Source organism: Mustelus asterias, assembly GCF_964213995.1.
Source record: "Mustelus asterias chromosome 26 unlocalized genomic scaffold, sMusAst1.hap1.1 SUPER_26_unloc_29, whole genome shotgun sequence".
NCBI lineage: Eukaryota > Metazoa > Chordata > Chondrichthyes > Carcharhiniformes > Triakidae > Mustelus > Mustelus asterias.
In genome coordinates, this window is record NW_027590097.1 from 624,234 (window position 1) to 648,144 (window position 23,911).

At 45.2% G+C, this 23,911-nt stretch overlaps 1 protein-coding gene across 6 annotated transcripts in view; it reads left to right on the top strand.

Moving 5' to 3' along the window:
- Nucleotides 1-18,149, top strand: part of LOC144482138 (NACHT, LRR and PYD domains-containing protein 3-like) — a 106,361-nt gene extending 88,212 nt beyond the window's left edge. For 3 of the 6 annotated variants that reach the window (XM_078201360.1, XM_078201361.1, XM_078201362.1), the window contains 3 exons: nt 6,675-6,845; nt 12,689-12,856; nt 16,596-18,149. In XM_078201360.1, the coding sequence (XP_078057486.1) occupies nt 6,675-6,845; nt 12,689-12,856; nt 16,596-16,707 (451 nt within the window). In that variant the 3' untranslated portion in view covers nt 16,708-18,149. Of the gene's footprint in view, nt 1-5,748; nt 5,876-6,674; nt 6,846-12,688; nt 12,857-16,595 lie in introns of all 6 variants that reach the window. The other 3 variants (XM_078201363.1, XM_078201364.1, XR_013495871.1) reach the window with 2 other exon arrangements.
- Nucleotides 18,150-23,911: the final 5,762 nt, after the last annotated feature.

Below are 23,911 nucleotides of genomic sequence, written 5' to 3' on the forward strand. Positions count from 1 at the left end.
GTCACTCCACACCCAGCTATTGACGTTCAAATGCGGCCTTATCTTTCTCGCCCCATCTTCTGAATCGGGTCAGGTAGGAATGTGTAGCGCAGAGGGTTCGAGAGCCCTTCAGTCACGGGCAGGAAAGTTTAACGTCAGGAACCATGACTGCAGTTTTGCAGAGTTCAGGGTGCATTTAGGCAGAGGGGTGTAGACAGTACAGTGTGAGTATGAGTCAGCGAGTTGGGGTGTAGTCTGGGGGGTTGTATTCAAGCAGTCAGGGCAATTGGGGGAGTCTCTTGGGAGATGGGGCCAAAGGGCCTCTCCCTGTGCTGTAATAATCTATGACATCCCAGGGATCGGAACTCATATACCAAAAACTGCATTTTCGCTGACTCCTGTGATTTCTCTCTCTGATCCCAAGGCAATGGGATGTCAATCCCACACATTTTTGTGCCGAAAGTTTGGGGGAAGAATGTGACGGGTGTACCCTCTGAGGACTTCTTCACCTGCTCAGACGGGTACAACTGTCATGCAGTCGCACAGACCTTGGTTTGTGAGAGAAAGAAGACTGAATAGAGACGATGTATAATCCAACACGTCCTTCAGGCTGTTCCTTATGACCAGTGATGGACACACATGCTGTACGTTTTGTGCTCACTAGAGGGCCTCCTGTGTCCATCCATTCGAACACTCACTGTCAGCCCCACAGCCCTTCTTATTGTCAGCAATTTCCCAGTCTGTCTCCAGGTCTCTCAGCTGCCTTATATGGACGCAAGGGTGGCAAGACCTGAACGCTACCACCATATTTAGTTCATTCCCTGACGTTGTGCGCTCGCTTGTACACACGCATAACTTTCCATTGTTACTCACCCATTAAAGACGCACACTAGGCTCGGCTGGTTGCAGCCTGACTGTCCATCATGTCTCAACAGGGATGCCACCTGCACGCGACCGCTTCATCCTGACAGTGTACCTCTGACTGATTGAGACCCTCCACAGCGAGGCTGACTTGTCTCGGACAGTCCATGCAGATGGCTGGATATTGCCAGAGTCTGGTTGGGGTTAACCTTCCTACCAATTTCACTTCCATTCAGATCTGACCACAAATGCCTCACATTAAATTCTATAAGCTGCTTCACTCATCTTGTCAGAACAGATCAGTTATATAATAAAGTCATCAGGTATATATTGAAGTAAAGGGAATTTGTGTTCTTCACAATGAATGATTTGTTAACATTAATAGGCATAAATATATAAGCTAAGTGTCTAACATAATTACTCTCTTCTACTCCCTGGCTCCAACGGAGGTTTCTCCCCGTCCCAGAACGTGCCACCATGCTCCCATTTGGCTCAGCTTCCCGCCTGGCCTCTCCATAGTATCAAGCCCAATACTCAAAATATCGCCCCCTTAAAGGAGCCACGCACCTTCCCTCGCACCACCCTCCCACCAAAACCACAAACTCCTGAGACCGCCTGTGAATGGACCAGAAGTTGCATCATGAAACATAGGCTTGCATGACACAAGATTACACCAGAAACATCCCAGAGAAAACTCATCACAAAGTGACTTGATCTGGAGACTTCCAGACTCTGGAGATTTGTCGCAACTCGGTACTGGGTCCTTTGGTCAGTAAAGAATCTGGGTGGAGACGCACAATGCAAATGCATCAATCCGGGATGGACAACCTCCTCAGTAGCCATGATGTGCCCACCAGCAGCCTGTACCAGTCCAACGCCAGCATCTCCACAACCTGTTGGACTTTAACCTGGTGTTGTGGGACCAGTTACCATCCTCAGTAGCGGCTGCCGCGTCTGCTTTGGAAACTGTTGGTTGCCTCGGCTCTACATTAAAAACACTAATCGCTGTATCAGCAACTGGCAAACGCAAGTCCACCACAGGACACACCTGCTGGGTTCCCGTATCCCTGCCACTCTCTTCCTCAGATGATCCATATGCTTTTTTATGTGGCGACCATGTACTTCGGCAAGAAGTCTGATCCAGTTTTTCAGAATGAGCATCAACCACAATGAAATAAGCCCCATGAACTGTCCTGTGAATTCATAGAAATCATAGAAACCCTACAGTGCAGAAGGAGGCCATTCGGCCCATCGAGTCTGCACCGACCACAATCCCACCCAGGCCCTACCCCCACATATTTTACCCGCTAATCCCTCTAACCTACGCATCTCAGGGGCAATTTTAACCTGGCCAATCAACCTAGCCCGCACATCTTTGGACTGTGGGAGGAAACCGGAGCACCCGGAGGAAACCCACGCAAACACGAGGAGAATGTGCAAACTCCACACAGACAGTGACCCGAGCCGGGAATCGAACCCGGGACCCTGGAGCTGTGAAGCAGCAGTGCTAACCCCTGTGCTACCGTGCCGCCGCATGCAGTCTTGACGACGACTGTCCCAACCACTCCCATGTATGTATATTTGTTAGTGGTGGCAATGACTCCTGGTCTTCACACCTCATGCACTGGCTGGCTATTCTTTCGATTTATCGATGCCTGGCCACAAATTATAGCTTCAAGCGAGTGATTTCATCCTACTTTGTCCAGTGCTTGTGTCATGCAATTCGTGTAATAATAGCTGTCGCCCTTGTGGTGGCACTATAACACGAGCCTGCCCAAAACAAAAACACGCCAAACCTGACTTGTTTTCGCCATCCTCTGCTACAGGTATGGTCTGATTTGCTCTGACTTATCGGAGCGTCATCCTTGTGACACAATCCTCTTTACTTTTGATAACACCGGGCCCCTTTTGGTCCAAATATTTATATGAGTAGTTGAGACCGGTAAGGTTTCTATTCGGCGCAGCACTGACAGTATTGCTTGTGGTACAGATGTTGACGGCACAGCCTGTGGCATAGGGAGGTGGCCGAGCATGTCCCTATTCGGTATTTACGTCCCGGGCCTATGCTGGAAAGACTAGCTGTACGCAGATAGCAATATGCCCCATCTCTGCAGCCTCACAGACGGAATTGTTGGCACTGGTTTATCTTTTTGGTATAAACCCGTCAATTATTTGTGATCTGATGCTATGTGGAAATGGCTACCAAATATATATAGATGAATTTCCTTCACTGCATGAATTACCGCCATGCTTCTTTGTCAATCTACGTACACATTTTTCAGTTGATAACGTTCGTGGCAAAAATGGGATTTGGCTCTCTGTTACACCTGACATCGTGTGGGATAAGACTGCTCCCACGTCGGATTGTGATGCATCACAGCTAAATACTAATGGTTTGGTTGGATAAAAATGTGTCGATGACACTGTAAGGCTTTGTTTAATTTTGAAAATGCCTCTTTTTCTGCTTCTTCCCATTTCCAGCACTGTTGCTTCCTCGAAAGCTGAAGTGGTGCTGAACTTCTATACACGTTTTCTAAGAATCTGTCGTAATAATTCACCATTCCTATGAAGGATTTTAACTCCGATATATTTTTAAGCCATGGTTACATTCTTAAGGGTTCAACGATATCCTCCAAAGGATACAGACATTTGGTGTCTATCCTGAAATCGAGATCTGTAATTTCATCTGCCTGGAGAATACATTTTCTCTCATTTCAAACGGACCATTGAGAACTGCCTCTAAGTTTGCCCTGTACTCTGCAGGGCGTGCTCCCGTAATTAGGACATCATCCCGGAACACCACTACTTGAGGAATTCCCAGCAATAATTGTTTCTTTTTACGATGGAAAATAGTACTGGCTGATGAGACTCCAAAGGGTAAACATGTGTACTGTTTATCTCTTTGTGGGCGCTGATAGGAACTAATTGCTGGGAATCTTCATCCAACTCGAGCTGCTAGTTGGCGCGACTGAAATCGAAATTTGTGTACTTAAAGCCCGCTGCTAGTTTAGCATTTGGTCATCAAATTTTAAAGTTTAAGGCTAATGTTTATTGATTAGTATCACTAGTAGGCATACATTAACGCTGCAATGAAGTTACTGTGAAAATCCCCCAGTCATCACACTCCGGTGCATGTTCGGATACACTGAGGGAGAATTTAGCATGGCCAGTACACCTAACCAGCACATCTTAGACTATGGGAGGAACCCGGAGGAAACACACGCAGACACGGGGAGAAGGTGCAGACTCCGCAGTACTCTGCCAACCCTCTCAATCTATCAATCAGACTGGAGAGAGTCTCCGTTGGCTGCTGGAATGCAAAATGCAATTGCTGCCTCAACAGGAAGTCGAGGGTTAAAATAATCTTTCACCATTTCGACGATCTCGTCAAAAGACTTATGACTAATATCAGGCGATGTTGGATACCTCACTAACCTGAAATGTGTTGGACACAAACTGTGAGCAGTATCACCTTTTGCTTTTCCTCCACAACGATCTCATAAGCGGCAAAGGAATAATGCACCCTTTTGATATGCTGTCCCCAGTTTTCCAATGATGGAAAATGGCTCAATCGTTCCGATGAAAGGCATTGTAAATGTCTCTTCTTAGCTTCGACCCTCACTCTCCTCCCACTCTAGCTGCGCACTGCAACCTCCTGATGAATAAGAATATTTTACCTCATCGCTAGTGTAGTAATATCGGAGGTGACATCATTGTGGCGTCAAGTAATTACTGGTTAGAAATAATATTTTTTACATAGGGCCTGACGTAACCGCAATACACGACTACACTCTCCTCCTCCCTGGCTTCGACTGAGGCTCCTCCCCATCCCAGGACGCGTGCCTTTGCTCCCGATTGGCTCAGCTTCCCGTCCAGCCACTCCTTCGGGACCGACCCGATCGTGACCTTGAAAAGATCGCTCCTCAAAGGAGCCACATCACCACAAGGTTATTGATGTTTCTGCCTCACTGCAAACACATACCTCTATCTGCTCAGGTCTTGACAATCTCCACCCAGGCCTGCTTGGGTTGACATGGCAGATCATCTCCTGAGGGAACTGGACCTCACTCTGAACCCGTGCAGCCTTGAGGAGGACTTCCCATGGATGTATCTTTGAATTGAAGTTTTATCGTCTCCTGCCATGTCAGTCCTTTGTTGGGTTACCAGGGCTCCCTCACTGATCCCTCTAGAGCTGCTGCCGTTGAAAGCGCTGCTGGCTGCCCTTAAATATGTTGTCAGTATTGCCTGAAACGGGACTTGCCCTGCAGTGAATGATTAAGATCTGGAATGCTCTGACTGTGAGTGTGGTGGAAACACGTTCAACTGAAGCCTACCAAAGGGAATTGGATTGTTGCCTGAAAAAAGCAAGAATGTGCAGGGTTACGAAGGGAAGGTGGGGGAATGACACTTAGTGAACTGCTCATTCATAGATTCTGTGCAGACACCATTGGCTGAATGTCCTCCTTCTGCTCCGCAACAATTCTATGATTCTGCTTGTGCTGCTGGAGAGAATGGCATCCTCGCCTCTCAGATACTAAAGTACCGGTTCTGGTTAAAGTGTGGAGTTGGCTAGTTCAGTCATTTCGGTGTCTGGAGTGTGATGAAGAATGACGCTAATATCGAGGGTTTGATCCACATATCTGCTATGGGGGTCTATAGAGATCCACCGCCACCCATTCTACCACGCTTGCTATGTTGTGTCCCTGAAATATCGGTGAATCTCAAGCTTTTACCGTCATGAAATTGTTACGGTGCCAAAGGACGTCATTTGGCCCATCTTGTCTGCACCAGTTCTCTAAACGAACATGATGAATTGTATCCTTATCCTGCCTTTTCTTCGTTTCCTTAAACATTGCTTCTATTGAAATATTTATCTAATTCCCCCGATTCAATCTGCCTCCACCACAGTTCCGGGCTGTGCATTCCAGACCCCAACCACTGGCAGCGTGAAAAACGTTTTTCAAACATCATGTTCAACCGCATCGCATCACTCCGGGGCCACCGCTTATCCAATCTCCCTCCCGAGTGACTCAGGGTAAGGACATGGGGATCCTGTACTTTTCTATTTCATCAATGTCCTTTAGGGAAGGAAATCTCTCACCCTCACCTGGTCTGGCCTACATGTGACTCCAGAGCTACAACAATTTTATTGACGCTCAACTGTCTTAAAAGGGCAACTGGAGATGTGCAATTAATACTGGCCAGCCAGTGATGCCCATGCCATAGAATCATAGAATCCCTAGAGTACAGAAGGAGGTCATTCGGCCCATCGAGTCTGTACTGACCACTATCCCACCCAGGCCCTATTCCCGTAGTTCCGCATGCTTACTCTGCTAATCCCCCGGATATTAGGGTCAATTTAGCATGGTCAATCAACCTAACCCACACATCTTTGAACTGTGGGAGGAAACCGGACCACCTGGAGGAAACCCACAAATGAATAAAGAAAAACATCGTTTTTGACATTTAATTACTCCTGCGCTTCCATTTTGATCTTTCCTCGTCATCCATCCCCAGTTCCCTGTGACTTAAAACAACATAATTCCCTGCTATTTCCAAGCACTAAGGAAAGCTAATTGAACTCCAATGAAAGCTAATTGAACTGAAACTAACTCTGTTCCTCACTTCACAGATACTGCATGACATGCTGAGAGTTCCCAGCATATGCTCTTATATTTCAGAATTTCAGCATCAATAGTATTTTGTCCTCTATTAAGTGAAGTCTGTTTCCCGAATGTCTCACGATGTAATGTACATCACTATTTTTAATAATGGTATTCTTAACGAAGCTGGAAGTTCACTGATCCCGTTACTATTAACTCTCTGATTTCCAGTCTCCATAGCAACAGTCTCACAGATTCTTGTGCCAACGACCTTGCCTCTGCTCTCACGACAAACCAGTCACTGATAGATCTGAATCTGGGTGATAATAAACTGGGAAATTTAGGAGTGAACCGACTGTCTATGGCTCTGAAGAAACTGGAATGTAAAATACAGAAACTGGAGTAAGTATCATACTGTTTAAGATTCTACTTAGAATAACTGAATATATTTTGTATTCGTATAAATAAGCGATGTCATTACTGTTGGTGTCAGTTATTAATAAGGAAAACTGCATTTACTCTGGTTCCTGTTATTTCTCTCTCTGACCTCTGGGAAATGAAATGCCCGTGCTATAGTATCATTGTCCGCGGACTGGTAATTCAGAGACGTGGGATAATGCTCCGGATACGTTGGTTCAAATCCCACCATGGCCAGTGGTGAAATTTGATTCAATAAAAATCTAGTTTAAAGAGTCTAATATTGACCATGATCATATTGATCCTCTTGCCCCACTTGTGAATATGATCCTCTTGATCATATTGACAAGTGGGGCAGGCTCAAAGGTTCAAATATTCTAATCGTCCTCTTTTCTATGTTTCTAATAATGGGAAACAAATAATTATGAGAAGAGTTAACAGGAATGTTGGGCCTGCATTCACTGTAGTATACAAAGAAAACATCGCAAGAATATTTGAAAAACAGGAGGTAAATGGGGAGTAAAAACGTAAAACACAACCATTCGGCTGGAAAAACCTATTCAGAATACAATTAGAACTGAAACTTGACAAGTTTATCACTAGGGTCTTAACACAAGTGGCTGCAGAGATAGTAGATGCATTCGTTATGATCTTCCAAAATTCCCTAGATTCTGGCAAGGTCCCAGTGGTTTGGAAAATCAAAAATCAAACACCTCTATTCAAGGAAGAAAGGAGACAGAGAGCAGGAAAAAATATAGTTTTCTGAGCCCATCGCCTCTCAAAGGGGATGTTTGAGAACAGAGTGTAGAAAATGATAATTCAATCATGCACAGTCAACACGTGAAATTGAAATCATGTTTGACTGAACTATTTGATATATTTGAGGAAATAACAAACAAGGAGAACCTGTAGGTGTGCTTTTCTTAGATTAATGCATGGTATTCAGTAAGGTGGCACATCAATGGTTACTGTACATGATTGATAGAGAATTGTTTAATTTTATTCAGTGGATGTGGTTGGACTGTGATGTGGATTGGCTGGACCAGTTTAATTGAACAGAATGGTTTGTTTGACCATTATAGAGCGAATTTTAGGAGTCCTAATATTTGTGAATCATGATGCAGATTGCCTTCCCTAAAGGACATTAGTATATCAAGGTTTTTTATGACGAAAATTCGACTTTTTAACTCGTGATTTTCATTGAATTCAAATTTCGCCATCTGCCATGATGGCATTCAAACCCGGATCCTCAGAGCGTTACCCGCAAGCTCTGGATTACTAGTCCAGTGACATTGACAGTATATCACCATTTTCCCCATAAACTAGCAACAAGCAGAGTATTGTGTAAAATGGATGATTTTCATTTTGGCAAAGCTGGTGCTAATGGAGTACCGCAGGGGAGAGTGCTGGGGCCTCAAATATTTACTATCTGTACAATGAATTGGAAGAAATGGCCGAATTTGTGCAGCAAGATTTACTGATAATACAACGGTAGGAAAGTAAAGAATCAAGAGGCTATAACTTGACGAAATCCCTTTGTGGATTATTTAAGTTAATGTGAAAAAATATTAGCTGAAGGACTTTAATGTGAGAAGGTGGAGCTTGTCCACTTTGTCAGGAAGAATAGAATAGCATTAGACAATTGAATGGAGAGAGATGGCAACTCTCTGATACAAAGGGATCTGGGTGTCCTGCCACGTCAATGACTAAAAGTTGTTAAGCAGTTCAGCAAGTGATCCGGAGCACAAATAGCACGTTAGCATTGCGACAGCTTAGCCAATTAAAGTGTCTGTGTCGAAAAAAAATATCCTAAGTTCACATTGATCCGAATTCCCATTGAGGTACGTAAAAGGTGTAGCGTTTTCAACAAAAATACATTGATTTAATGTGATGAAAATCAACAGAAGTGTTCCCACCAATGGTGATGAATAAAATCAAGGATTGTGTTAGATGAAAAGAAGATATGCTAAAATCATAAGGCTGAGAATTCTGCAAGGGTGGAGCAAGAGAAAGTTCAAGGAAGGAAAAATAGAATATGAGAGTAAACTAGTGAGAAACATTAAAAACAAACTCTGAAAGATTTTATACAAACATAAATATCAAAAGATTCGCGCAAACAAATGTGGATCCAACACAAACGAAGTCAGTAAAATGTATAAAACGAATAAAGTAATAGCAGAGACTCAAGTACTTACTTTGGGGGGCGATTTCACCGTTGTGCCGCACCGGCCGATGCATGGGCCGAGCCGGTAAGATGCTGACAGGGCAGAAAAGTAAGGTTCACGCCCGATTTTGCGCCTCTCGCGATCTTATCAGTACCAGATATCCAGCGTGATCAGCCATTTCTGGAACAGGGTTGATTTTTTAAAAAATAACATTTAAACCTCATTTTCCTTGAATTAATGAGTCTAGGAAGAAAATATCCGGGGTCATTTTCCTCTGTGACCCTCAGACGAGAGTTTGTCTCCGGTGAGAAACAAAGCTAGTCCCCACCAATGGTGACCAGCGTGATGCCCACGCCGGTAGAAGTGGAAACCATTGAGTCCCCTGGGGCCGCCGAGGACAAGGGGCGCGGAGGGGGGGGGGTGCCATTTTGGACGTACCAGCTTGGCACCACCAACCTGACAACCTTGCAATGTCCACCAGGCGCCAGTCTGTTTCAAGGGGGCAGGGGCAGACCGGCGAGGTTGGGTGCCATCAGTCATTGGGTGGGGCGTGGGGACACGCTGTGCACTCTGCATTGGGATCTGTGAGATGGAGGGAGGGCGGAACCGCTGTGTATTCTGCATTGGGATTGGTGGTAGAGAGAGGGTGTCAATCAGGAGTGGCCATGGGTGGGGCTTGGACCAGCGTTCGTGTTGGGGGGAGTCAGGCACCCAATTAAGGGGTGAGGGAGGGTTAAGATGGGTGGCCGATCATGGGGGGAGAGAAGTGAAAGGGTACTGTTCCCGGTGGGTCGTGGGGTCAGGATTGGTCGCGTGCCATCGCAGTAGGTGGGGAACGGCGGGGGGGGGGGGGGGGCGGGGCGGTGTTTCAGCCATTCAGGCTGGCTGAGAGCAGCATCGACTGAGTGACAGATTTGTGATGCTTGAGACCTGCGCATGCACAATGACGGCCTTCCCTGCTCTCAGCCAACGTTCAGGTGACATAAGCCCTGTCCACCTCCATCTACAGGTGAGAAACTGCTACTGTTTATTCATGCACTGAGTGCATATGATGGCAGATTTGAACTCACACAGAAAACGGATCTGATCCGCTCCCACTTTCATGCCCGTCCTGGACTTGGATTTTTTATTGTAAAGTTCAGCCCTTTTGTGTCTGCTTTCACCGTGGAAAATGTTTTAAAAGTCCCAGAAATAATGGAGCTTCAAGGGACTGGTGTGAATGAGTCAAGGGCAGATGTTAATATTAGTGGAAAAATTGCACTCGGGAAATTAATGGGACTTAATGCCTGATTATCTTCATTCCAGAGAGTTGAAAGAGGTGTTTGTAGAGATACTACATGCATTGATGGTCATCGTCCAAACTTCTATAGATTCTGGAAATATTCCTGTAGATTAGAAAGTGACAATGTAACTCTGCAATTTAAAAATGGATGTTCAGAGAAAAATGGAAAGTACAAACCGGTTCGACTGATAGCAATAGCAGGGCAAATCCTATACTTCTGAAATGAAAGATGTCATACCAGAACACTTAGGAAACAATTGCAGGATCAGTCAGGGTTAACATGACGTTATGAAAGCTGTTGGATGTTCGGAGGGATGTAACCAGCATAATGGATAAGGGGGAACTTATGCATGTTTTTTTTTTCATTTTCAAAGTGTTTTTGCAGGGTCACTGAATATGTTCAAGACTGAGTTAAGATAGATTTCGGATTGACAAGGGTATCAAAGTTTATAGGGGACAATTAGGAAACGAAGTGTGAACCACAGTAAGATCAGCCAATAAGCGATCAAATGATGGATCTGAAACGAGGGGCTGAATGGCCTATTGCTACTCCTAGTTATTCTGTTATTATTACAAAGCATCCTTCAGACTGCTCTTTGTGACCAGTGCTGGACACACAAAAACTATTACTTCTCCTCACAAGAGGCTACCTGTACCCATTCATTAGGCCATTCACTCTCAGCTCCACAACCATCTCACCAGCAGCGATTGTCCGCTGTGCCCCCAAGCTTTCCTGATCCAACAACTCATCATCCTTTGGTGTAAGGATGGCAAAATCTGGACGTCTCCAGTCTTCTTGGCTCGTTCGCTTGTGTTCTTTGCTTTCTTTCCAAACACAAATTTCAATTGTTACGCACACGTCTAACACGTGTACAAGCCCATGGTTGTCCAGCGTGTTTACGAAGGGATGAATGTGACCCTCGAAGCCCCTCAATGAGGCCTCCGGAGCGTTTTTCCTGAATCTCAGTTACGCAATGGATTTTGAATACAATAAGTTGGATGGTGCTTTCTTGTTTGTTAATGTGGTGTGGCCGTCGCTGGCTGGGCCAGCATTTGTTGCTCATCCCTAATTGCCGCTGACCGGACATTTAATAGTCAACCTCGCGGTTGTGGATCTGGAGTCACATGTGGGCCAGACCAGGTAAGGAAAGGCCTTCAGTGAACCAAATGGTGTTGAACGACTATCGACAACGGCTTCGTGATCATTAGAGTGTTAAATCAAATGTTGTATTGAATTCACATTTCACCTTTAACAGTGGCAGGGTTGAATCTGTGACTCCAGAGCATTACTATGGGGCACCAGTCCAGTAACATACCATTATGCCACCACCTCCCCCGATAGAACCAAAATGTGACTTATGACGATTAAATTGAAATACTCATCGATATTTAATACTCGTTATTGTACTCAGCAGGGTATTCACCTTGTCAGAATACATCAGGACATTGATCCTTTTTCCGCACTGCAACCACTTTTCTCACACATGTGCACCTCCTCAGCAATTTCCTTCCAGCCAGGCTGTGTCGATGGGATAATCTCCTCCCATCTTGAGGGAACAGGACCTCCATTCGAGCCCGAGCAGCTGGCAGGAGACCCTCCAGCGAGGCAATATTAATTGAGGGGCAACGTTTGATCTGCATTCTGTCATTTACGCCCTTCATTCAGTTAGCAGAGCTCCATCCTTGCCCCCTCCAGAGCTGAAACTCCTGCTGGCTGTCTTGGAGGTGGTGCTGCCATTGTCTGAACCGGGACTGCCACCTGCCCACGCTGCCTGAGTGGACAGCTCCTCTGCCTGCCAACTGTTACTTGTCCACCTGTGACAGTATCACCTTCATAGCTCTGCCTATCCTGCCCACACGGACACACTCCCCATGTTGGGATTTCAGAGCTTCTGGTAAAATCACAGCCATTATCTTCAACCTCACCACAAACTGCATTCCCAAACCACTGACCATCCCATGTCCCTCCCGAGCCACTCCGACTAAGGAAATGGGAACCTTGTGATTTGGTCTTGTCCCATCATCACTTTTTTGTCACTAAATCACTCCTGTAATTCCATGTTGTCCTTTCTTCATTTCTGCCACAGCCACCCACCGTTGTCACTTCAAACCCCTCAATTCACTGTCATTTCCCAATTCCAATGAACGCTCAAACTTTCAACCTGTTTCTTTCTTCACCAGTATTTACCTGCTGAGCATTTCCAGTTAATTCTACTGATGTTTCATTTTCAACATTAAGAGTATTTCCTCATTCTATAGAAATGCAAATTGTGCTTTTCAAATGTGTCACAATATTCATTATTATTGTTATTAACAGTATTATTTAAATGACTTGTGATTTACTCTGATTCATGTTATGTTTCTCTCTCTCTGATCCCCAGTCTGTATAGAAACGCTCTCACAGATTCTTGCACTGAGGATCTCGCCTCCGCTCTCAGCATAAATGAGTCACTGAAGATTCTGAACCTGGGATCAAACTCATTCACAGACCAATCTGTCCCTCCACTCTGCCGCCTCATACAGAATTGCAGGAGTCTACAACTGATTGGGTGAGTTTATGTTATTTAAAATAATCATTAAAATTTAAATTGGATTTTAAAATGTAAATCGACCTGAACTTTCAAAGCAGATTGCCGCTGTGCATGAACATTCTCCCAATCTGAAACTGCTCCATTTCCCACTCAAGGTCTCCTGCACAGAGACGCTGGGGAACTCCATTAGAGCAGAGTCAAATCAAATCAGGTGGGAGAAAAGAGAGTAGACACCATATTTACAGCACAATGACCCTGAGTAGATCCATTGGTGTGGAGATGCCGGCGTTGAAGTGGGGTAAACACAGTAAGAAGTTTAACAACACCAGGTTAAAGCCCAACAGGTTTATTTGGTAGCAAAAGCCACACAAGCTTTCGGAGCTCTAAGCCCCTTCTTCAGGTGAGTGGGAATTCTGTTCACAAACAGAGCTTATAAAGACACAGACTCAATTTACATGAATAATAGTTGGAATGCGAATACTTACAACTAATCAAGTCTTTAAGAAACCAAACAATGTGAGTGGAGGGACCATCAAGACAGGCTAAAGAGATGTGTATTGTCTCCAGACAAGATAGCCAGTGAAACTCTGCAGGTCCACGCAACTGTGGGAGTTACAAATAGTGTGACATGAATCCAATATCCCGGTTGAGGCCGTCCTCGTGTGTGCGGAACTTGGCTATCAGTTTCTGCTCAGCGACTCTGCGCTGTGCTACCCTATTTACAGCAGTGACCCCGGGGAGCTCCATCAGAGCAGAGTAGAGTCGGAGAAGAGAGAGAGTACACCCTATTTACACGACAGCGCAGAGTCGCTGAGCAGAAACTGATAGCCAAGTTCCGCACACACGAGGACGGCATCAACCGGGATATTGGGTTCATGTCACACTATTTGTAACTCCCACAGTTGCGTGGACCTGCAGAGTTTCACTGGCTGTCTTGTCTGGAGACAATACACATCTTTTTAGCCTGTCTTGATGCTCTCTCCACTCACATTGTTTTGTTTCTTAAAGACTTGATTAGTTGTAAGTTTTCGCATTCCAACCATTATTTATGTAAATTGAGTCTGTGTCTTTATATGCTCTGTTTGTGAACAGAATTCCCACTCACCTGAAGTAGGGGCTTAGAGCTCCGAAAGCTGCTGTGGCTTTTGCTACCAAATAAACCTGTTGGACTTTAACCTGGTGTTGTTAAACTTCTTACTGTGTAGATCCACTGGAGCAGAGTAGAGTTAGGGAGGAGAGGGCACACACCGTACTTGCAGCACATAACCCCGGGGAGCTCCATCGGAGCAGAGTAGAGTCGGGGAAGAGAGAGAATACACCCTCTTTAGAGCACAGTGACCCCGGGTAGCTCCTCCAAAGCAGAGTAGAGTCGGGGAAGAGAGAGCACACTCCCTATTTACACAACAGTGACGCCAGGAGCTCCATCAGAGCAGAGTAGAGGCGGAGACGAGAGAGAATACACCCTATTTACAGCAGTGACCCCGGGGAGCTCCATCAGAGCAGAGTAGAGTCGGAGAAGAGAGAGAATACACCCTATTTACACAACAGTGACGCCAGGGAGCTCCATCAGAGCAGAGTAGAGTCGGAGAAGAGAGAGAATACACCCTATTTACAGCACAGTGACCCCGGGGAGCTCCATCAGAGCAGAGTAGAGTCGGAGAAGAGAGAGAATACACCCTATTTACAGCACAGTGACCCCGGGAGCTTCATCAGAGCAGAGTAGAGTCGGGGAAGAGAGAGCACACTCCCTATTTACACAACAGTGACGCCAGGGAGCTCCATCAGAGCAGAGTAGAGTCGGGGAAGAGAGAGAATACACCCTATTTACAGCACACTGACCCCGGGGAGCTCCATCAGAGCAGAGTAGAGGCGGAGAAGAAAAAGCATTGATCCTATTTACAGCAGTGGCTGCAATATGGTCAGATTAATGAATGTTATTTGATGGTTGAAGGAAGCGGTTTGTTGATAGGGTGGGTGAGGAAGGTAAGTGGGTGAATGGTAAGTTGACGGATGACGAGATGGCCAGTGTGGTAGTTGCAAAATCTTGGATGGTCAGTTGGGTGAAAGTGAGGGCAGTGTGCAGATAGTCCCTGGTCAGGAGACTATTCACTTGTATTCGGGTGGTTGTGTTGGGGGATGTTGACGGGGTGATTTTCATTGGTAGGAGGCTGGTTGGGTATTTAAGTGTGGGGTTATGGGTCATATTAGAACATCAAGGAATTGGATCATCAACATAGGCGTGGTTGCAGTCAGATAGAAAGTGCAGTTAGGTCGTTGGTTAGTGGACGGCTAGTTGAGGTGGATAAAGGGTGGACTGGTGGTGTGGTTTTATTTGGTCATGGTGGTAGTTGCAGGGTATCAGAAGTAAGTAGGGTTGGAGGAGGTAGTTGAAGTGGATTAGGGGTAGCCGTGGGGCGCGGGGGAGGGGTGCTAGTCAGGCAGATTTGGGCTGGTTAGGGACTCGGACTATGGATTTATTTAGGTTTTACACTGACGAACATTTCCTGTGTCACTATCTAGGTAAGTTCTACAGATCTAGAATCATACAGATCTACAATCGGTACAGAATGAGGCCATTCGGCCCATCGGGTCTGCACCAACCACAATCCCACCCAGGCCTTAGTCCTGTAACCTCACACATTTACCCTGTTAATCCTCCTTGACACTAGAATCAATTTAGCACGGCCAATCAGCCAAGCTGCACATCTTTGGACTGTGGGAGGAAACAGCACCACCCAGAGGAAACCCGCACAGACACGGAAAGAACGTGCAAACTCCACACAGGCAGTTACCCAAGCCGGGATTCGAACCTAGGCCCCTGGCGCTGTGAGGCAGCACTACTAACCACCGTGCCACCAATCTATCCCTGGGCCAGAATTTGAATTTGCTCGTGCGGGCGGCCACCCACCCTGAAAGTTCCTGCAATTGGGTGAAAAGATGTGCGGTGTGGATTTCACCATCATCGCACAGTAGCACAAAGCTTTGTTCGTTAAATAGGAACAAGAATCACACTTGTTGTCAATAAAGACGGCAATTCAGCCCAAAAAAGGCCAATTGAATGCAATTTGTCAAGGCCCATCTACTTTCGATACAGTTGACGTTCAACCGAGGGGCCAGGCAACCTTTACTTTCTTGGTTCAACCTTGATGGGGTGGAGGAGGGGGAATGAAGTGTCTAGGCTGAAATGCAATTTTTAAAAAATGTGCCTGGGGACTGAAGTTTGTATTTGAATGTTTTGCCTGGACTCTGACTGCATGGTTACTGCATAGCTATTAATATTTCACACTTCTGCTGCTCCCTCAGACAGCTGTGCAGCGGCTGCCACCCACCCTCCCCATACCCCCAACCCAGAGCAGCACAGTAGCAGCGGCAGCCCCACACCCTCACTTTTATCCCATTTTCGTGCCCACTCTAGCAATCCTCATTCTGTTTTTGGACCAGCCAGTGTGAAATTGTGCTCTCGAAACCACAGTGGGCAGGAGCGCGTTTTGCATTCAGGGTCAGCGCCCACTGAAAAGAAATCATCAGTCACACATACCCGAATGTATCTCAGACATTCACACAGCGTGCTGAGCAGCCGAGAAATTCCCCATTAGAAACTTGAACCGCTGGGACAATGCCCAAATCGATCTGTGTGTCAAGATGTCAACAAGGTCCCCATATCAGCTTCTGAAGATTTATCCCATCAACTCCATTCTCCTTTTATTTACACTTGTTCAATCCGTTTATTTCATGTTTTATCTTGAATCTGTTTCAGGCTGGAATGGAATCAATTCAGCTTAAATGGAAGAGATGAGCTGAAGTCGCTGCAGGGATTCAGACCAGGACTGAGGGTGGAACTTATTAACATTCCTACTTTTGCTCCCTGAACATTTCAATGCATAATGATTGCTGCTCTCATTCTGGGAACAGTTCAATTTATAAACGTCGCTGCTCTCATTCTCAGAACGTCTCAATTTTTAAGCATTGCTGCTCTTATTCAGTGAGCATTTCAATTTTTAAACATTGCTGCTGGCATTCTCTGAATATTTCAGTTGACAAACTGGGGTGTGGAATGGACTGCCTGCAGTGATAGTGGAGTCAGACACTTTAGGAACATTTAAGCGGTTATTGGATAGGCACATAGAGCACACCAGGATTATAGGGAGTGGGATAGCTTGATCTTGGTTTCAGATAAAGCTCGGCACAACATCGTGGGCCGAAGGGCCTGTTCTGTAAACATTGCTGCTCTGATTCTTGGAACAATTGATAAACAGAGACTCAGTGAAAGAGTCATAAGACTCATCCGCCCAGCTCCACAGCCCTGCTCGTGCTGGATATCTGGGGTTGTAAGCTCCCCAATTGGGCACTGGGCAAATATACAGACAGAAAAAAAACAGTCTGTGTGACACTGACAATTATACCCAGTATTCCTATGTTTTTGCGTAATACATCCAGGGTTCGTGCTCAGTATCAGCGCCCAGTCACCCTGCTGGGAAGTGAACATGGCGCGAGTTCAGGATGGAGACAGGGTCTGTTCAGCTGGGATGGATCCCACTCTCCAAAAGGGACAAGCGCCCAAAGAACGCCTGACCCAGAGAGTGTGTCCTGTTGGGGAGGTTCCAGTAGATTGTGCAACTGGGGAATTAGACTGAAAGTCTCAATGTTTTTCTAATTTCACTCAGTAAGAAAGCTGTGAAACTAAAAACTGAATCAACTTACCCTTACTTGCTGTCAATAAACTCGATCCACAGCAATGATTTGCTGCGAAGTCTTTTCCGGCCTGAGAAGGGGACAAACCTCCTCAATACTTGAAAATATTAATCAGACTTAAGACATCAAGAATAGGAAGCAATTTGTAATCATGAATGAGCGGATTAGAACAACAAGCTCACACAAGAAAGATGAACCGCTGTCAGATATCACCTGGGAGCACAGGCTGACTGATCAAAGGACAGAGGGATAAGACTCTACGGTTTAATCTAAAAAAAATCACAACTCAGAAATGTCAAATTCATCACGAAAGAGTGATCAGAAATTGATACATTATATAGTGGAAGGAACAGGTGTTAGGAAGAAAATAAATTATTTTTATAGGTTTTCACGTACACCAGAAATGCAGCCACTGGCACCCACTTATTCCTTATCACGAATTCTAGCTGACACCCTCTCTGATTCATTGTGCTACCTACGTGTCTATTAATTGTATCTGATTAATATTTCTGAGTGACCCTGACTACAACTATTTTTATTGGTTATGTGTATGCTCCTTGCTAAAATTATGATAATTATTTTATTGAGCTAAATAAACATTACCAGCGGATGATTTGCTAACGGACTTGTTCTCTCCAGATTTGACCAGGAAGTCCCAATTCATTCACACTGGAGCTTGTGGGGATTTGAATTCAGGGTTGAAGTTAACTCAGACTCAGTGGGAACTGGGTGTTATCAGACAATTCAGTCAAAAAAGATTATTCACTTCTAGACATAGTTTAGGAGGTGAAACTCAGACAGCTCTACCACTGTGAGAATAACTCTCACTTTATCCTATTTGAGATTGTGGGAGCAGCTTTCACCGAGTCCTGAGCTGAGATCGGGGGAGAAACTGTTTCCTTGCTGAAGACTCCACTGAGCTGCTGACTTGAAGGATCCATCGTCCTCAGGTTCGAGACCCAGCAATTTTCATGCACTAGTCACAATGCTCTGGCCCAGTTGATACCTCCCCTGTGAAAGGTTATCATCAGAGAATGAAATCTTACATTGTCAGTGAGCTGGTCTGACAAATTGTACCTGGGTCCCAGAGTGGAGATCCATTATCTGTAGATAGGTAGCTGTGGGTAAACTTCCCACGTGCTCAGATATAAAACGTTTTACTTGAAAAAATGCTTTTATACATTGCAGGTGAGAGATACGAAGTATTTTTGTTGCTAACCGGTGTTGAGTTAATCCACACCCGGGGATCTCTCTGTTTGGTCAGAGACTGAGCCCAGAACTCTGGACTATAATTAATGTTCTGACTCTAGTCCAGAGAATGTATTCTTAATCTTATTACTTTCTCAGAGGGCAACCAGGAGATGGCAATAAATGTTCATTTCAGGAATGCAGACAACTGATCAATTATTTATTTGTTAAATACGTTTCGTCCAGGGGTTGAGGTCTCACTGTGTCCAAATGTTTCAGCATTTTTGTGTTATCTAATAATAGCAGGAGCGAGCGGGCAGTTTGATGCTTCTTCTCGATAGAAAATAAAAAAAATTAAGGAGTGAGCTGAGAAGGACTTTTAAAATGATGTAAGTTTTTAATTGGAGCAGAGAAGATGTTTTCACTCATGGAGGAGACTGCAAGTGTGAATGAAAACAAAAACAATCACAATAAACCCCCCCAACAAATTCAGGAGCCATTTCCTAACAAAGAAAATGGTGAGGTTCAATAAATCAATGCATGAGGGAGAGATGAACAGGATATGCTGCCAAGCTTTAATGAACTAAGGTGGTATTTTCTGTTTTCCAGCCTCCGCAGTATTTTGTTTTTCTATTAAGGTGGACTGGGACATCTGCAGAACAGACACACCAGCAGAGTAATTTCACCGAATGCCCTGGTTCTATGTCAGAAAGGCAGTGAAAATTGTATGTAATGTTTTGGTGATTAACGATCAAGGTCGAGTGCCGGAGCCCTCGACCCCAGCATGCTTTGAGTGCAGTGAACAACAGGATTCAATTTACTCAGGACTCTCTGCCGTCTCTTGTGATTAAAGTGATACCACCATCTGCTGGCGGCTCATAGCTACTGCAGCCGCTGCTCTTTGTGAGCCTCAGACACGTTCAGTAACTCCCAGGTCTGCTTTCGGGAACCGGCTGCTGAAGTGTAAATATTGATCAATATTGACAGGGATCGAATTTTGCAGCAGGAAACTCCGCTGTTGCATTCACCATTTTATCGCCAGACATAGTACATGAAGTATGTTCCGAAATAACTCATGATGTGGAGATGCCGGCGTTGGACTGGGGTAAACACAGTAAGAAGTTTAACAACACCAGGTTAAAGTCCAACAGGTTTATTTGGTAGCAAAAGCCACACGGAGCTTTTGCTACCAAACAAACCTGTTGGACTTTAACCTGGTGTTGTTAAACTTCTTACCGAAATAACTCCTCAGAGGCCGGTGTCCCTTTACTAGATTGCCTTTATTTACAAACTCTATTCCACTCCTCGCGTCTTTCTGGAACACAGTAAGACTCCAGACTGTCAGAAGTCCTGACACTCCCATCTTTCTACGCAGGGGTGGCTTCCTGGTTGGACAGGCATTCATTACCTCAATCAGGGAGTTCATGCTTCGAGAGTACAACCTCATGTACCTTGTTGAATTCATTACACCTCTCCACCCCCCCCCCCCCCAAATCCGAGGAATCTTGGCGGTTCATGCGCCTCATGTGTTTCTTGCGTCGTTTCAACGCTGGGTCCGGTTACTCCAAATCGGTATCCAACATGGCACAAATGTATGTACAGGTGCTTATCTCGTACAGCGCGAGCGCCAGCATTCTCATTGCCATCTTCCTCCGGCGGCAGAGGAGTATCCGCGGCTTCATCTGCAGTGTGCACTTCAGACTCCGTGACCCTAACAACGGGGGATGGAGAGGCAAGGCTTGCCGGTCTGCGAGGGCTCTCCTCGGTTCTCGGCCCACTTGTCATCGTTAGCTCCGGAACCAACTGTGAGTTCAAGGCCCCCACCTGGTCCACATGCTTTTCTTTCAGGATGGCCTCAGCCACACGTATTAGGTTGGATTCTGTCTCCGTCCTACACTCGACCGTTCCAGGAAACCATTTGCCCATTTGTCAAAATCGTGGGGAGAGAGATAGAGCCTGGTAAGATGCACTGTCAGAGGGTCGGTATTGACTAGAGGGGGCGAATAGTCACCTGCGCGATTTAGTTTTTGTGTTTTATGATAGGATAATATTTGCTACTTCAGAGGTCGGAGACACTTTGTAGGAATGAGTGGACAGGTGATATGTGAATTTCAATTCATTTTGTTAGGAATAACATGGGAGAGTGTGTAAAATAAAGGGTACATATCAAAAGGGGGTTAAGAGCAGAGCCTATGAAGGAAAGCTTCCAAGTGTTGTTAAAAAATCAAAGATCTAATGTCATTAATGGTGGCAATGTTTAGAAGAGTGAAGAGTTTGGGTTGAATGTTTGTAAGTCAGATGTCAGCTCGATGATGTGCTGCATTTTTGGTAAGGAATTTCGGTTGGATAAAGTAGCGGAACATTTCAGGGAGGGAGGGCAGGGGGAGGGGGGCAGGGGGAGCGGGGGGGGGAGGGGAGGAGGCAGGGGGGGAGGGTAGCAGGGAGGCGGGGGGTGGGGAGAAGCGGGGTGGGAGAAGGGGATGGGGGAGGAATCCATTTAAAATAGTTGCTAGAAACAATTATGAGATAATTATAACTATTTCACACAACAGTAGGTGGAATGTAAACTACAGTGCTGAAATTCTCCTGAATGCAGGTTCAATTGAAGCATTCTAATGGGTCTAAACTGTTTTCTGAAGTAAGCGGATAGTCATGGGGTGAAAGTGGGAATATAGAAATTAGCAAGTTTCTCATTTAGAGAAGACAGAATGAGCCAAATGGATTCCTCTGCTTTGTAGAAATTCTATGTTCCTCTTCACTGGGAAGCTCTTATTCAGCACTCTTCATTTGTGCTGCTTCAATTGAAATCAGTACATTACAGATGCATGGCTATTATAGAGTCATAAAGGTTTACAGCATGGAAACAGGCCCTTCGACCCAACGTGTCCATGCCGCCCTTTTTTTAAACCCCTAAGTTCATCCCAATTCCCCGCATTTGGCCCATATCCCTCTGTACTCAACTTATCCATGTAACTATCTAAACGTTTTTTTAAAGACAACTTTCTACCCGCGTCTACTACCACTTCTGACAGCTTGTTCAAGACACTCACCACCCTATATGTGAAAAAATTGCCCCTCTGGACACTTTTGTATCTCTCCCCTTTCACCTATGCCCTCTAGTTTTAGACTCCCTTACGTTTGGGAAAATATATTGACTATCTCGCTGATCTGTGTCCCTCATTATTTTATAGATCTCTATAAGACCACTCCTCAGCCTCCTACGCTCCAGAGAAAAAAGTCCCAGTCTATACAGCCTCTCCTTATAACTCAAACCATCAAGTCCTGTTAGCATCCGAGTAAATCTTTTCCGTCGTCAATATAAACTGCAAGGTTTATTTTAATTTGCTATCTATATTACTGCGACCAAGAAAGATTTCAAGGAAGAAAAATAGAATATGAGAGTAAACGTTCAGATGACATAAGCCCTGTCCACCTCCATCTCCAGGTGAGAAACCATTACTGTTTATTCATGCACTGAGTGCATATGATGGCAGATTTGAACTCACACAGAAAACGGATCTGATCCGCTCCCATTTTCATGCCCGTCCTGGACTTGGATTTTTTATTGTAAAGTTCAGCCCTTTTGTGTCTGCATTCACCGTGGAAAATGTTTTAAAAGTCCCAGAAATAATGGAGCTTCAATGGACTGGTGTGAATGAGGAAAGGGCAGTTGTTTATATTAGTGGAAAAAATTGCACTTGGGAAATTAATGGGACTTAATGCCTGAGTATCTTCATTCCAGAGAGTTGAAAGAGGTGTTTGTAGAGATACTACATGCATTGATGGTCATCGTCCAAACTTCTATAGATTCTGGAAATGTTCCTGTAGATTAGAAAGTGACAATGTAACTCTGCAATTTAAAAATGGATGTTCAGGGAAAAAGGGAAAGTACAAACCGGTTCGACAGATAGCAATAGCAGGGCAAATCCAATCATTTTGAAATGAAAGATGTCATAACAGAACACTTAGAAAATAATTGCACGATCAATCAGGGTCAACATGACTTTATGAAAGGGAAAACATGTTTAGCAAAGCTAAATACAAGAGTGTGCATGGTGCTTTCTTGTTTGTTAATGTGCTGTGGGCATCGCTGGCTGGGCCATCATTTGTTGCTCATCCCTAATTGCCCCTGACGGGACATTTAATAGTCAACCTCGTGGTTGTGGATCTGGAGTCACATGTGGGCCAGACCAGGTAAGGAATGGCATCAGTGAACCAAACGGTGTTAACCGACAGTCGGCAACGGTTTCCTGATCATTAGATTAATAATTCAAATTTTTTATTGAATTCAAATTTTACCTTTAACATTGGCGGGATTGAATCTGTGACTCCAGAGCATTACTATGGGGCACCAGTCCAGTAACATACCATTATGCCACCACCTCCCCGATAGAGCCAAAATGTGACTTATGACGAGTAAATTCTAATACTCATCTCTATTTTATACTCTTTATTGGACTCAGCAGGCTATTCACCTTGCCAGAATACATCAGGACATTGGTCCTTTTTCGACACTCCAACCACTTTTCTCACACATGTGCACCTCCTCAGCAATCTCCTTCCAGACAGGCTGTGTCGATGGGATAATCTCCTCCCATCTTGAGGGAACAGGACCCCCATTCGAGCCCGAGCAGCTGGCAGGAGACCCTCCAGCGAGGCAATATTAATTGAGGAGCAACGTTTGATCTGCATTCTGTCATTTAAGCCCTTCATTCAGTTAGCAGAGCTCCATCCTTGCCCCCTCCAGAGCTGAAAGTCCTGCTGGCTGTTTTGGAGATGGTGCCGGCATTGCCTGAACAGGGACTGCCCCCTGCCCACGCTGCCTGAGTGTACAGCTCCCCCTGCTTGCCAGCTGTTACTTGTCCACCTGTGACAATATCAACTTCATAACTCTGCCTATCCTGCCTACACGGACACACTCCCCATTTCCAATCTCCATGTTGGGACTTCAGGGATTCTGGTAAAATCACAGCCATTATCTCTATCCTCACCACAAAGTGCTTTCCCAAACCACTGACCATCCCATGTCACTCCCGAGCCACTCCGACTAAGGAAATGGGGACCTTGTGATTTGGTCTGGTCCCATCTTCGTTTTATTGTCACTAAATCAATCCTGTAATTCTATTTTGTCCTTTCCTCATTTCTGCCACAGCCACCCACTGTTGTCACTTCAAACCCCTCAATTCACCGTCA